Source organism: Emydura macquarii, unplaced genomic scaffold (genome assembly GCF_026122565.2).
Source record: "Emydura macquarii macquarii isolate MOO-44397 ecotype Brisbane River unplaced genomic scaffold, CSIRO-AGI_Emac_v2 contig_1043, whole genome shotgun sequence".
NCBI classification, from domain to species: domain Eukaryota; kingdom Metazoa; phylum Chordata; order Testudines; family Chelidae; genus Emydura; species Emydura macquarii.
Genome location: NW_027131180.1, coordinates 18,964,223 through 18,980,381, shown reverse-complemented (window position 1 = coordinate 18,980,381; position 16,159 = coordinate 18,964,223). Strand labels below are relative to the sequence as shown.

General features: G+C 43.1%; 1 protein-coding gene across 2 annotated transcripts in view; it reads left to right on the top strand.

Annotated features, from left to right (window-relative positions):
- The first annotated feature begins 3,156 nt into the window (after positions 1 to 3,156).
- SH3BGR (SH3 domain binding glutamate rich protein) overlaps positions 3,157 to 16,159 on the top strand; it is a 44,266-nt gene continuing 31,263 nt past the window's right edge. The window contains exon 1 of one of the 2 annotated variants that reach the window (XM_067545232.1): positions 3,157 to 3,333. In XM_067545232.1, coding sequence (XP_067401333.1) covers positions 3,271 to 3,333 — 63 coding nt within the window. In that variant the 5' untranslated portion in view covers positions 3,157 to 3,270. The remainder of the gene's footprint in view (positions 3,334 to 16,159) is intronic. The other variant, XM_067545233.1, reaches the window with a different exon arrangement.

Here is a 16,159-nt window from a genome sequence, read left to right as displayed (position 1 = left end):
CCTGGGGCTTGTAGTTCAGTGATGGGGCGGGGTTCGCTTCTCCAGCCACCTTCCCTTCCCCTTCTTCTTGTGTCTTCTCAGTCCCTCCCACACACGCTCTCTCCTCTCCCTCTTTCCGCCTTCCTTCCTTCTAAGCGTATTAGTTGACAGCAATAAATGTGCTCTGCTGTATATGTCTTGCCCCCCGACAGCAATATCCAGAGCCCCCAATATCCACCCACAAGGGGTAAAGGGGGGGCACTCCTGTTTTATTTTACAGTAACCAGTAGCAGTAATTGTTTGCATTGCCCTCTCCATTAGAGCCATATAATAACCCCCAATGCCTGACGCCTTAGAAACACACTAGGCTCTCTTTCTATAATCCCAGCAGTGCTATTAGGCTGTAGGGAGCCTATGTCTGAAGCCTAGGTCTCTTTGAAACACACACAGCAAAATCCTCCCTGGTGCTAGCCCCAAAGATAGGGGAGCGTAATACACCCAGCCTTATTCTCAAACTCCAGAGAAAGGAAAGCGCTGGGTGAAATAAAATTAACTGAGCATATCTGGGTAAAAAATATTTATACTAATGTAAAAACTTCTGAAAAATAAACATTTTTACTCATATAATTATAAACAACTGAAACAATTTTCTTCAAACCTGGCAATAAAAAGAATTGTGCTCCACTGCAGAAACTTTGCATATGAAGTTTTAAATCAATAGAAATTTGGGACAGTTCCTGTTAAATGGGAGTTCCAGGTGCAGAGTGGCTACAGGCTATCTTTGATAGCTGGGTAATAAAAGGGGTAAGGTACTGTTCATCATTTTTGTCCCAGTCCTCCAAGGTACTAAAAGCCTTAAGGGCCCCTCCTGTAAATATTTACTGCTGTATGTAATATTTATTGGTAGCACGACTACTCATGGTAGTCGGCACTATGCCTTGAAGAAAATGATTAATGTATTAGACCCTTCATTTGTAATTCTGCAAAGCATTTTGAACCCTGTAAAAGATGCTATACAAATCAACAAATTATAATAATAGTTCCAAACTGGCTAAAAGTCTGGCCAGTGATTTTTTTAATTAATTTTCAAAAGAAACAAACAAACAAAAAATACAAAAAGGTAAACAACTTACAGCTTGTATGTGTTGCCAAATGTTGCACATTTCATAGACTATCCAATAGAATTATGCAATTACACAACCTTACAGCTCGTCAGAGCTGCAAGACCAGACAATACAAAATCAGACAATGTTACAAGGACATAATATGTTAGGGTGAGGGTAATAATAAAACAATGACATACACAAATAGCCAAGAAAGGAAAGATGGGACAGAAGGTGGGGCAGGAAAGAAGGAAAAATCAGAGAGGTCAGGTGCAATGGAAGTCTGGCATTATTTGAGCTATCTTAGTATTCTTTATTCAAATTTATCAAGAAACAGGGTTCAAGCTTCTTTGAATTCATATAATTGCTAAAATATTTTTTGTTGAATTTAGTTAAAAATATAGTCTCTTGGCTAAACATGTGCATGTCAAGTTTTATCATGAAGTATCTCTTTTTTTTTGGCACAGTTTACTTATTTATTTTTTTAGAAAAATTGTCCACGAAAGTTATTTAACACGACCTGTCATCTCTACTTGTAGAACTGCCTCTTATCCCCGTATTGGAAAAGCAGGTGGCAGAGACTGAGAAATAGTGAACTTTGCAAAGTGTCCATTCTGTTGTCCTTTTCAATACATTTCTTCAGAATTCCATTTACATAAAGACCAAAATCATTTTTCAAACAGAGCAATGTATCTTTCAAATTATATAATGGTCCAAATAGGTAGTAAGTTATTTGACAAGTGCAGTGTTTACTGGTTTGGGTATAACTCTGTTGCAGTCAATGGTAGTTAGTACTATGTTCAGTATTAAGTATTTGCAGAATTGGAGCCTGAAGCTTTGGATCTTAAAGTTAAACAGTTTAAAATGCTTTGCAGAATTGAGGCCTATATTCTTGAGGTCTAATTTATCTCTGGCATTAGGAGTCTCAGTTCCATTGAAATCAATGGAGTTGAGTCTGCTTATTATCACATTATTTTTTAATTGTAATGGCCAAATTTAATTTAATTGTAACGGCCGTTGGCCGTTACAATTAAATTAAATTCGGCCATTACAATTAAAAAATAATGTGATAATATTTTACATTTAATAAACCTTTAATTCTGAAAGATTCCCAAAAGCTAAACAATATGTGCATACAGCATCACTGACATACAGCCACCTATGAGATGGAAAGCAACAGTCAGATTAGGGTGACCAGATAGCAAGTGTGAAAAATCGGGACAAGGATGGGAGGTAAAAGGTGTCTATATAAGACAAAGACCCGAATATCAGGACTGTCCCTATAAAATCAGGACATTTGGTCACTCTAAGTCACATGGAAAAAACAATTTCACTACTCAGAGGAGAGAATATTTTCACAGGGAAAACTGGCCCCCACTCTTACAAAAATTAACATGGATCTTCATTGGCCGCACAGAATACTGAAAAACTTGTTTTTAGGATCTCATACATGGGGTCATCCACATGCCTCCCCCATAACCTCCCCCACCTCAAAATTAATCCACAACAATGACCTAACATATATTTCAAAGAAAAAAACTGAGCCATAAAATTTGTATCCTGATCTGAATTTCAGCAAAGTTCAGAGTGTTTGGAACTGTGGCTTTATTTCAGGCTGATCTCAGAATTATTGTTTCCAAATTGTTTTGTTAGGTAGAATTTGTGGCTGTTACTCTGCAGATAAGCTTCAAACTGAGGCTCCTTATTTTAGTCAGAGAGTGGGGGTGAACTCTTGAATACAGGGAATTATCATGAAAGTGCTGACATCCCTTTCAACTTTATCCTGCAGCTTTGTGAACTCTTCCAGCACTCTTTCCCTTGCCCCCTCCCCTCCAGCATTTCACTGGCCCTGTCTGATTGGTGCACTGTTCTCCCTTGCCTTTTATGGACTGTCGCCCAGTCAATCTAAAGTGAAGAGGCTGGGGGCAGGTGCAAGTCCCTCTGCTATAGATACTTTTGCCAACCAATCCTCTTGGCTCCCAAAATACCTAAGATCCAATGAAGCTGGGGAAGCCCAGAATACAAGTGGGTGGGAGAGGCTAAAACCAACCAGTTAGATTGATGTGGAGGGGAGATTCATTTGGGATTCTGGCTGCCCTGAACTACTGCATGTCAGGCTCACTCTCAGGGCTCTGGTGACTTGTAGATAACAGGATTGTTCTGGTGGTTCACTCTTATAACAGTCGAAATGGTGATCAAAGTCTTTGTAGCCACATCCTCTGGGTCTACAGCGGTAGGTGACTCATATAATGTATGTTTCATCCTTACCCTATCTCCACCAGGATCAGACTTTTTGTGAATTAACTTGTGTCTAAGTAAGGGCTGTGTATGTACTAGTTAGGTCTGAATGTGAGATAAACAGTGAGATATCTCTTGTCCAGTATCTAATAGATAATTCTTGCAAGTGCCTCCACATATGGAGAATTACAGTTAGTAAATGTGGTTTGTGTGTATTTAATTCTAATTACAATTAATATATTTATGTCTAAATATCATTTCAATTAATAGACTGATATCTCTTTGCAAAGAATATATACAATAGATGTTTACAAAATAGGCTATTCTGTTGCCCTAAAAATATTGAGCTAGGCTGTTTGCAGTAAAAATTATACATTTATTTTTTATATATACTTTATGACTCTGTTAAGGTTTATGCTGTTGCACAGGGGATGTTGTTTTCAGGAAAAAGCCAGTTTCAAAGTGAGCAGAGTAAAATTATGCAGAGTAAATTTGTTTCCACTTATTCTCTCTCCACCCTTTTTTATTTTTTGTCTCTTGAAAGACTATACTGTGGTTTAAGTTTTGAACCTTGCTGCTGTAGTTGTCAGCACAATATGTTGGCTGAAGTGAAGAACATGAGAAGAGAGAGCTGGAAATCCAGGGAGGTGGGAACTGGGACGGACTATTTCCTTTTATATCCAGTTCCCAGAGGAGCTCAGATTTCAGCCCTGCCTCAGCAATCACTCAATCACGGTGACACTAGTAAACAAACTGGCTAATGCATGCACATAACAGTAACTGCATCTCCAGCTTTCGGACACCGACATCACCTCCTTAAGAAACTTCCAGAGCAGAAGAGATGAAAAGTACTGGAAAAGCCACCCTTCTCTGGAAGAGTCGCTGGTCTCTAGCAATAAAGTTGTAAGAGCCACAATAATACCTAAAGTGGATCATAACAAAAAAACTGCAAACCTCTTACTAACCTTGCTTAACATAGAGCTTTTCAGCTTGAAACTCCTTTATTGTGGACATTTTAGTCCCATTTTACTAACCTTTTATTTTTTATATAAAAAATTGAGATATAAGGTCTGAAAACAGCAATAAGGAAAATACTGTTGGTTTGACAATCGTAGACAAGCACAGATTATTTAAATGGCTGTATAAATTACCATCTGCCTTTCACAGATTTACTCTTTTCTTATGTTAGATATGGCTCTCCTTCAATGACCAATCTTTGTTCCCAATCAGCTATCCTTAGTGAAAGGCTGCAAGCATGACTGAAGTTACGCTGCAGATTTTCTTTATAAACGTGAATTGTAATGGCTGCCATGTTGGTTATTCCCAAGGATTGAATCTGTGAGGATAAAAGCATAAACCTCTAGACTAAGGCCCCAATTCACCAAAACACTTAGGCACGTGCTTAAATTAATTATTGCAATCAGTGAGACTATTTGTGCTTAAAACTATGCACCTGCATCAGTGCTTTCCTGAATGAAGCTGTCATCACGTAGCGGGCAGCTGTAGATTCCTTTCCTCTGTGGATAAGGCACTGAAAGGGATACAGAAGATGCACTGAAAAATGGATGACATATGATTATCAATCATCCAGATGCACCAGTTTAAGCATTGCTAAAGCAATTTATTATTGCTAAGAAAGGTGATCAATATCAAATGAACATTCCAAATTTTGCATTTATTGATTCCAGTCTTCATTAGTTGTTAGCAGCATATGAATATTATGCTAGTGAGATGCCAACACATTTTGGTTTCCTTTTTTTTTTTTAAGTTGAACTTTTTTTACACATTGTTTGACAAGTACAACTTTAATTCTGCATTTCCTGGATTTCTAATGTTAGAGAGGTGTGTTGTGTGTGTTTTTAACATCAAAATACTCAAAAAATAACATTAACTCGGACTATTGATATGCGCCTGCAACCTTAACTACTCCTTATCAAAATGTTTTGCCTGAATAATTTTCTAATTAGTTATATATTGTTATTGTAGTATTACTATTGAACAATAGGGATGGAAAGTACCCTTCCAATAAATTTTAATGTGTATATAGGCCTAGGGTGAAACTCATTTCAAGCAGAGGGCCAGTATAAGGCCCATGCATTACTTAAGTCCCAGTTAAGTCTTTTTTTGCATCAGTCTTGTACTGTCCTTCTCTGAATTTTATCAATTCAGAATTTAAATTGTACTGGTAGTACTGATGCAGTCTCCAGTTTGGCTATTTACAGTTACTATCAAATGTGTATTGTTTTGGAATAGAATAAAAGCCTGATTGGCCCAAACTCAACTGGTGTAAATCTGCATAGCACAATTGTTGTATGCAGTGTTGTTGGTCCCAGGATATTACAGCGATAAGGTGGGTGAGGTAATATCTTTTACTGGACTAACTTCTGTTGGTGAGAGAGACAAGCTTTCGAGCTGCACAGAGCTCTTCCTCAGGTCTGGGAAAGGTAAGACCTTGTCTACATTAGAAAGGTTTGTTGATAATAGTTACATCAGTGATTAAAAAAAGTGGTATTGTCTACTAACAAGCATAGATGTGGGGAGGGAGGTTTGGATTCTTTTGGATCTTTTCTTGGACTCAGCTTTGGGATTCTCCAACGACAGCTGGAAGATCAGGCCAATCGGAAAGCCATCACTGTTTACATCTGAAAGCCACCCCAAATTTAGGTAATTATTGAGGATTGGGGGTGTTTTACTAACCCATTGCGGACGTGTGTAAGTGCTTGAGCCTAAGTAAAGTATAGCTTTAAAGGAAGAACACGCTTGTGTTATACTGTTTCTACCAGTCCATCTATCAGCTGGATGGCTGTGTCTCCATTTGATTTTCGTGACACCACCTTGCATAGAGTAAAGTTACCAAGAGCTTTGGGTTGGCAGAACCCCAGGTAACACCAGCACCTGGTCATGGTTTTCCCTCCTTTCCTGTCTATCAATTTTCTGACTTTTGGACACAGATTGTCTCCATGCTCTTTTTTCTCTTTTTGCTGCCTCAGAGGACTGGAGGAGTTCTTGGAACATCTCCTCTTTGTTTCTCCAAGGCTGCTTCCTTATCAGCTGGAGGCACTCTGCTGGTGTGGGGGGTTTTGCTGTGAAGGTCACATCTGTAAAAGCACAAGAAACAATGAACAGAAGCATTATTATGGTTGCCCTAACACAGTAAATGCATTACTATTAAACACACCTTTCTCACTGTCTCCTGAGAAGAGCCCAGCTCCATGATCAGCCTGGGCATGTTTTGCCGATGGTGGGGGGGGGGCCATCAGATTTCTTTTGGCCCAATCCTCCAATTTGTCTAGGTCACTCTGTTTCCTATCCCTACCCTCCTAGAGTGCTTCTCCTCCATGTGAACAGCTTCAAACTGGGTTCCTACGCTTCTCACTGGTGCACCATTTTGGTCCCTGCACAAGTGGTTGCCGATTGGCACAGGAAAGTGTCATACAATGGGGGAAGAAAGAAAGTGGCTCTACCGAGGAATCTGAGGCAGACATTTGGCGAGTATCTCCAGGAAAGTTTCCTAGAGATCTCACCGGAGGATACCCATGAAATTTCAGCATACATTAACATGCTTCTCAGCCACGATGCCTAGCTGTACAAAGGAATGGGAAGCACGTGGAAACACAGCTACTATTGTGCATGTCTATCCCTTCAACTATCTCTAGTATTTAGCAAAGCAAACGACCCCATAGCCTCCTGTAAACAAGCAGCATCAGCTCTGAAAAACACTTACCAGAGCTCCCCTCTCCTGCTTCTTGCATGCCAAAGCTGCAGGACTGGGACTGGCTGCAACCCTCTGGGGTCACAAAGAGATCCTGACTCCCCACATCACTAAATGATCCGGTCCCCGGCTCCGGTTCCTCATCCAACTGTACCTCCTTGTCAATGACTACTTTGTCAAGGTCAAGTCCAGTGTCCGCGGCCCCAAGCATGTGGAGGTATCCATTGGTGTCTTGCAGCTGGAGTGGGGTCGCCGCTGAGAATGGCTTCCAGCTCCTTGTAGAAGTGGCAGGTGTTTGGCTGTGCACCAGAGTGACTGTTTGCCTCCTTGGCCTTTTGTTAGCCCTGCCACAGCTCCTTGATTTTTCACTCGGCACTGCAGTGTATCCCATTCATATCTCTTCTCTGCCATGGCACGAGAAATCAGACCGGAGGTATCATAGTTCCTTCAGCTGGAGCGGAGCTGAGACTGCACGGCCCACTCTCCCCAAATGCTGATGAGATCCAGAAGCTCCAGTGTGCTCCAAGCGGGAGAGCATTTGATGCGTGGAGCCGTCATTGTCAGCTGGAAGAAGAAATGCAAGTTCTCCATGCTGACCAAGCAGGAAGTGTAATTTCAAAAATTCCCGGGAGTTTAAAGGAGAAGCAGCGGGTGGCTGTACAGCAGTGGAGTTCAAACTGAGGGCCAGAGCAATCAGGATGGGCATTGTGGGGCACTTCCAGAGGCTGTTTATCATGACATAACCAGCTGCTATGTCTATACAGATGCTTTGTCGATTTAAGTTTTGTGAAAAAAGCTCTAAGCCTCTCATCAAGGTGGTTTTATTTTGTCAAAAAAAACCAGGGCAGTTTTGTCAGTAGGGCAGTGATTGCAGTGTGTACACCAGTGTGTTTTATAATAAAAAGCTGACTTTGGTTGACAAAATAGTCGAGTGTAGACCAAGCCTAAGATTGTCACAGCTAAATAGAAGGTTGGACAGATAGTTTAGTTAGCTCATATTCTAAGAGACCATTCAAGGTGAAGTGGTGTTAATGGATGCTAACTACTTATACAAATCTGTTGGACCTTGTATTTAGCTGTTACACTCTGAATACCTTTCCTAGATCTGAAGAAGAACTCAGTGTAACTTGAAAACTTGTCTCTTGCCCCAACAGAAGCTGGTCCAATAAAGGTATTACCTCACCCACCTTGTTTCTCTAGCATAATTGTTTTTTGTTTTTGTTTTTCAAAACATTTGGATCTGTATTTGACAGTATTTTCTAAAGCGAGTACAGTGAACCTGATTACATTTGATGCCTTAGACCAGATTCTCAGTTGGTGAAAATCAGCTAAGCTCTGGAGTGAAATCTATTGGATATATTTTTCCCTTACTAAATTTTTATATATTTTAAATAACTACTCTTTTACTATTGATTTCCTAATAGGACCATTTAGTTTATGTAGATCAATTCATTAATGAAAGAGGAAGATCAACAGTTATTTTAGCATACAGATTTAACAGATGATTGACTTGAAAAAGTTACAACAATTGAAGTAATTTCCTATCTATTGAAGTGTTTAGAAATCAAATAAGTCAGTACATTTTATTAAGACGTACACTATCATAAATAAGAAGAGGAGGTTTTATTCTTAAGGAGACAGAATACCATACCTACTCTGATGTTCACAGTTAGGACACCTCAGAAATCTTTTTTATGTCACTTTATAAGCCCTTGTTATATCTGACCCTTTTATGTTCACCTGCCTATTGTGAATCAATTTGTAATGAAAAAAACAGATCAATCGATGCACCTGGAAGTGCTCCATGTGTTTACTGCCAGTGACGTCAATGGGAGTTCCACATGCAGTGTGCTTGCAGGATTGGGTCAATACTTTGCATATTCTCAGTAAAACCAATAATTTTCCTTCATGATATGAGTGTTGCAGCGGATCTCCTTGGTCCCACAGAGATGAATTTGCCACTTGTTTGTGTAGCATTGTTCTCCCTTTGCTCTGGACCCTGTGGCATCAGGGATCTATAAATAATGAGCGTGCTAGAAGAGGAGGGCTGGGGAGTGGTACTTTGTTTTCTCCGAGCCCTCTGGAAAAGCAGAAGAAAAGGCTAATTGAAGCTGCTACTTTGGGGGCTCCATCCCTGCAATTTCAAAGCAAACAGCACACTTACGAGAGGTTCCTTCTTCTGAGTCAGGCTCTCCCATGATTGTCTGTCAGGACTGGCTGAAGTGTAGTGGCTTCTTGCGCAGCTGAATTCCCTGGTCACCTGTACCCCATATTCCTCTTCCTCTTTCTCATCCACCTCCTCCTCTTCTTTATTCATGGTGGGGCCTGTGACTCAAGCTCTTCTGAAGTATCCACAAGGCTTTTGGGGATAGCGGTGGTGGCTCCACCAAGGATGGCATGAAGCTCTTCATAAAAGCAACAAGACTGCAGCTCCTCACCAGATTGATTGTTGACCTGCCTGGCCTTCTGGTATGCCTGCCACAGCTCCATGGCACTGCTGTAGCCCTTTTCCTATATCCCCTGAGCAATCTGCTCATAGATGTCAATGTTTCTACAGTTGGATTAGAGCTCTGCCTGTACAGCCTCTTTTTCTCAGAGACCCAGGAGATCCAACACCTCCTGTGTAACTCCAGGCAGGAGCACATCTGTAACATGGAGCCGGCCTGGTCAGCTGGGCAGTTGCACAGAACAATGGAGAGCTGCTAGGTGTGCTCGTCAAGCTGAGCAACCAGGAAAAGGAATTTCAAAAATTCGTGGGGCTTTAAAGATGAAGTGTGGCTGCCTATCTGCTTGGCCCCTGGGAAGTAGAGTTCACCACAGTGACCAGAGCGGTCAGGGTGGGGCATTATAGGATAGCTCTTGGAGGCAGTAACAGCTGATGTAACTAACATGGTTTCTCCACGGACATGGCATCGACCCAACTGCATTGACCTTGAGTCTACACTGCTTGGTGAGGTGTTATTTGTCGGTTTAGCAGGACAGTTACGTCAGGGAGAGCGAAATTTAAGTGTAGACATCCACAGCTCAGTCAACGTAAGCTGTCTTGCATTGACCTAAACCAGGCCTAAAAGGTGGGGTTTTTTTGTTTGTTTTTGTTTTTAAAAGGGGATCATTTTTAAAAAGGCCATTTAACTACACAGTTCTTTTAAGGAAACTTTCCAATGACAAGACAGGTTGCCTTGGGCACTCACAAGGGCATCACATCAGAAGAAATTAACAGGAAAACATCAGTATAAATCATCCACAAAATAGGTATTCAAACAATACGATTGGTTATATCTAATGCTACGAAAGCCAATAAATACAGTGTTGACAGCTGTAATTCCAGCATTAGCCCATCTCGTTGTGCACAGGAATTTAAGCACATATGGTACAGCGGGTAACATCACCTAATGTTCCAAGAACTATGGGAAGAGGAACAACAGTTGACCTCCAAACCTAACGTTTCCTAGTTTATGGCTTTAAAGATTAAACATGGATGAACAAAGTTTGTCTAATTTCAGACTCACGTAGGTATAGTGTGCTTGAACATTCAGCTCAAACAATATTAGGACAGAATGTAAAATAAAGACAGAGACATTTAAAAAAAGAAACCAGAGGGCAAAAATAAATAAAAAAGACCCCAACATTTATTATTTTTTAATCTCTGGTGATTTTTTTAAGCCAGTATTGTGCTTTGTGGTGAGCCTGACTCATGATTTTTAAATGCGTGGGGCTATCAATACTGTATTTTGCGTTATTTATTTACATATAGTTTTAAAAGGAGTGATTCACATTAATGTTATCTCAGGTCAGAAGGCATATTAAGTATCATAATAGTTTATACTGTGTTAGGGAACAAAATATGGAAATCAGGAAATAGGGGTTCTCTTCTCATCTCTGCCCCAAATTTGCTATCTATTGTTTGCATTGCAGTAACAGTTAGATACCGCAATAGGGCTCCCATTGTGCTAGGCATTTTGTACCTAGAAAAAGTAATAGTCCCTGCCCACATAATCTTTAATAGCTCTGTGTCACAGCTATAAAATGGTGATAACTCAGGCCCTGCTCGAATACAGTAATAATAATAATATAATAAATGCTGCTCACATATAGCATGCCCTTTTTGCTATCATCTGTACAGATGAAGGTAAATGATCCACCAGAGGTCCCGGCTCCCCCTCCATTGCCAGTGCAAGCCTGACTCCACACATTTCCCACTCTTGTTTCTCAGAAGGGACAGGGATTAGACAGGCATTAGTGGAACAACAGCTTCTTTCCTCCTGGCCCTTGGAGGGGATTGGACTGTGAGTTGTTCAACTCTTGGGTCCCTGCTGTCCTCCTCCCCATTCAGAAGGAGGCTGAGGGGCAAAGGATGTGAGATGGGGGGTTAGTGGGTTAGAGAGTGGAAGATGAGGAAAGGGGTAGAAAGAAGAACATATGAAGGCGGATTTGGTGAAATCGTCATGTCCATGCTCTGTTCAGACACCTTGGGCACTGCTCTTCCATGCATTCAAAGGGTGAAATTTAAGTCCTTGTCCAGGGCCCATACAAGGCCCTCGTGTACATTACTGAGGTCTCCTTCACTTCTGTGTAAGTGAGGGGATGGTACAGATGAATCAGCCATACAGGGTGCCTTCTCTTTGTGCCAGAGGTGGGCTCCATGAAAGTTCTGAATAGATCAATCTGAAGGGGTAACTGAGGTGTGGCCCACAGAATCTCATCTTATGCATACTTCCCAGCAGTCCCAGGTTTCACGGGACTGTCCTCCTTTGACCCCCCGGCCCGCTTGGAGTGGCTTCTGGTCCGTGGGCCTGGCTGGACTTGACTCCCCATTCTGGGCATTGCGACCTACCCTCGGTGCACAGGATCACAGCATCACTCTGTTTTGGCCCAGTTCCCTGACTGGTGGGTGGCTGGACCAAATTTGAGTGAGTAATGCTGCTTCATCCCGGCCATCTGCGATCATTTAATCTGTTGTGGAGTAAAATATTTTCATTTTTATCCCTGGCATCCAAAGCTCACCCACTGAGCAATTGTCCATAGATGTTCAGCAGCAGTGGTATCCGGTCAGCACGTTTTACGGCAGCATTAAAGCTGGCAGACAAGGTTGACCCAGGTCTTTGTTCTGACACTATAAAAACAATCTGCTCATGACGGGCTGACGAAGAATTATTTATGTTTCTTACACTGCTGCTTCTGTTGTGGCTCGGTATGGCAAGAGTTGTTATCCTGTCTTTCAGTTTGCAATATGAGCTCGTCTACATATGGCCAAATTCACCCACCCCCATCCCTCCCAGATGCTAGTGCTCTGGCATGTATTTCAGAGTAATAAAATACAGTTATTCTGTATTCAGCACAGGCCTGCTGAATGGATGAGTTATTGTAAAACTGAAGTCGAAGGGCTCAGTACTTCAAATACACAGGGCTTCACTTGCCCTCAGCTGGCTAGGAGCCTGCTATATGACTTCTTGTTCCTCTTCCCTTCCCCCACATCCACACACTGGACTGCTAGATACAATATTCAGTCCAAACATTAACACACACAAGCAGTGGTGCTGGAACAACTTTTATAGCAGGGGTGCTGAGAGCCACTGAACCAAACTATAAACCCTACATATGATGGAAATCACTTCAAGCCAGAGGGTGCAGCAGCACCCCCCGCACCCTTAGTACCAGCACCTAGGCACACAATTTTTACCAGAGTCAGCAAGAATTACAAACTTGACTGTGTTGTTTCCATTTTATGAAATACAAAATAGTGTCACAAATGTAAGCAATGTAATCGAGAAACAGCAATAATGTTGTCAAAGATCTAATACATCCAGCTCAGTTGTTTAGTTGGGGAGAATGTTTCCAGGAGGCAGCTGCAAAAATGCTCATACATCTGTTGATTTACTCTTTTTTTTCCTCTTGTGCTAGAAGAGGTAGTGAAACAACCAAAGAGAGGTAGAGTTACTATCTGCTTTTCATTCCCTTCTAGAGTTAGGAAGAGGGACCACGTTTATGTGCACTGGGATGTCCTGTGAAACTTCCAGAGAGATTTCAATGAAACTGTCATGGACATACTTTGCAATCCTGTGATGAAGTTTTCTGGGGAGGGCTGCCTTATTTTTCCCACTGTGGTGGCACACTTTCCCACGCCACTCAGTGATTACTTCAGCTGGCACCATTGCAGTACACAGGCTAGCAGCATATGGGCCTGTGTGGCATTGGGACGCTACCACCAGCTGTGCTCTCTCTGCCTCTGTTACCCTCAGGGATGAGCTATCAGCTAAAATCACCACTGCTTGTGGAGAACAGGTGCCAGTATTCAGTTCCATAGCCCAATACACATATACTCATGCCTGTAAGCTGTCCCCAACTATCCCTCATTTCCCCTCCCACCCCTCTCATAGCTCCCCAGGTCATACTCACCATGGCTGTATCGGTCCCAAGGAGAAATGAGAATGTAGTGCTTAAAACTTGGGAGGATCAAGGGGAGCGTGTTTAGTAGCCTAAGTTTTGATTTCTGTCATGAATACACTGACAATGGTACCTCTGTTATCTGTAGCTGCTCGCATGAGCCTTGAGGCAGGGTTGCCAATCATCTGTAAATTTACAGACAGTCAGTAAAAAAATGTGCAATTTTACTGCTGTCGGTAAATCCGTAAAAAATAAAATAGTCCGTAAAAAGTGCCTCCTGAGTCCCAGCAGACTCCCAGTCAGCGGGGAAGAGCTGCAGCTCAGTCCGAGCTCTGTCTCCCAGCCCCACTGGCCAACCCCAGCCACTAGCACTGCTCAGCTCCCTGCCTGGCCTGCTGGTCAGCTGCGTGCTGCTGCTGCCTCCTCCTCCGGCCATGGCTCAGCCGTCCGCCCACTCCTCTTCCTGCCCCACCGCTGGCCGGGTTTGGATGCCCAGCCCACCGCACAGCTGCAGTAGCCGTGCCAGCCGCCTCTAGCCACCATCCCCCCCTGAACTCTCCCAGCCCCGCTCACCCGTGGGCTGACAACGCCAAGCCAACTGCCTCTGCCTGCTGCCACTCAGCAGTGGCACAGCAGAATCGGCCCGACGGGATGAGGGGGCCATGGTCCCTGGGGTCAGGGGTGCTGGCCTGCTGGGGGGTGGGGAGGTACCGACTGGTGCCCAGTCGAGGCAAGCAAGGAGGGCTGGGGTGGCTGACAGCTGAGATAACTGGAAGGGGAAGCAGACCGAGTCCATCCCAGTCCCAGTCCCAGGTCAGTGCCCAGCCAGTGAATGGAAGGACTGGGACCGGAGGGCAGCTGCAGATCCCCTTGGCACAGCGCAACGGGGATGGGAGAGCTGAGCTGGGCTCCGCTGTCCTGTGGATGTCCAGCTGGCTCAGGTATGCGGGGCTGGCACAGCGGGCCCCTCTGTGCTCCCGGGGGGATGCGCCTGGTGTCTGCTGCTCCTCCCAGAGCTTTCTGCATCGCTCCCCACCATCCCCTGGCCCGGCATTCCTGCCTTTCCTTCTCCTGCTCCTCGCCCCCATTTCCCCTTCTCCCCTTCCCATCCCTCTAGCCAGGCAGCCCTAGTCCCGCTGCACAACACGACTGACTGATCCCTGGCCCCTGGGCGCCCTCTCCCAGCAGATGCTGGCTAGGGCAGTGAAGCATGTGATCTGGGTTCACAGACGGGGTCGCTAGCCAGTGCTGTGCTGTAACCTGGGCCAGGGAAATCAGGCTGAGGCGTTTCATGCGAGCGAGTACACACTTTTGTGACATTATTCTACTGTTTATGGTATTTTCATTGATGTCGGTAAAACGTTTACTGTGTCAGTAAACAAAATTAACTTCAGATCATCATGTCAGTAAAAATTAAAATGGAAGGTTGGCAACCCTGCCTTGAGGATCTCCGCCTCCACACCCAAGGAATGCCTTAGCCAGATACGGAGGAGAAAGAAGAGGAATCGAGATGACATGTTCCATGAGATGCTGCAAGCCTCTGATGCTGTGCTGCATCAGAGAACAAGACCTGGGCCTGGAGGATGATTCTTGCAGACAGCATGGAGAAGGAAAGAGTGGAGAGGAGAAAGGCCTGAGAATCCAAGCAGGAAAAGGAGAGGGAGATGCACCAAGATATAATGGGGCTTCTGAGGCAGCAAACAGAGATGTTGCAGACTCTGGTAGACCTGCAGGTCCAAGAATCCTGTGCTTGCCTCCCTCTGCAGACAACTCAATGTCAGGACCTCCCTGCATCCTCCCCCTGCCCCCCAACATTCCACATGGCATACGGGGCTGCTGTACTACCCTTACCACTCCACTCTGGGGAACATTAAAGACAATCACAGCTCCACATACACTGACCGGTGAATGACATGGCTGGTATATGTGTACCTGAAATGGAAATGAGCGTTCTTTCCTTCATATGTTCTGTTCCCTTAATTTATTAAGTTTTTATTAAGTGCTAAATGTATTTTATTTGCCTGAATAAAATTCTATTTTTTGGAACATAATTCATCTTTATTAATTCACAATAAAGGGCAGACAGCAGGGAGGGATGTGTGGGTTTGTGGGGATTTTGAAAAGAGGCATGAAATATTATGTGATGCAGATGAAATTATGGAATGGAAAACACTGCATTATGGGAAGTTGAATCCATGCTCCCAGTCACCCCTGTGCAACTTATTTTGGCCCAATGAGGCATCGCAAAAATTTCCGAAAACACCTGGTGCTAGATGGTGGTGACTTGCACAGTGGAATAGCTACCCATAGTGCACTGCATTCTGCATTGATTCAAGTGCTCCTGGTGAAGATGTGCACCATCGACACATGGAGTGTAGTATGGACACTCACAAGTGATGTAATAACTGTGGCAGCTGAATGCCAACATAATTTAAGTCGACATAATTTTGTAGTGTAGTCATGGCTTTAGACTGATCAGTTGCATATTAACTTGCACCACTTTTAAACACTTTGCATTAGTGTTTCCATCCTAGATAGTCAGTTGTTTTAGCCATTCTGCAAATCTAAATTTTTGTCCCAAAAATATGCACATTGCCATTTTATTTCTGTTTTTGTAGAAGTAAGCACAGAGAAGTTTTTTAAAAATTATTTTTAACAATAATGCTAATGAAAATGAGTCTTTTTAATAATACGTTCTGACAGTGTACTTTTGCAATTTTTCAAGATGATTCAATTAGACACA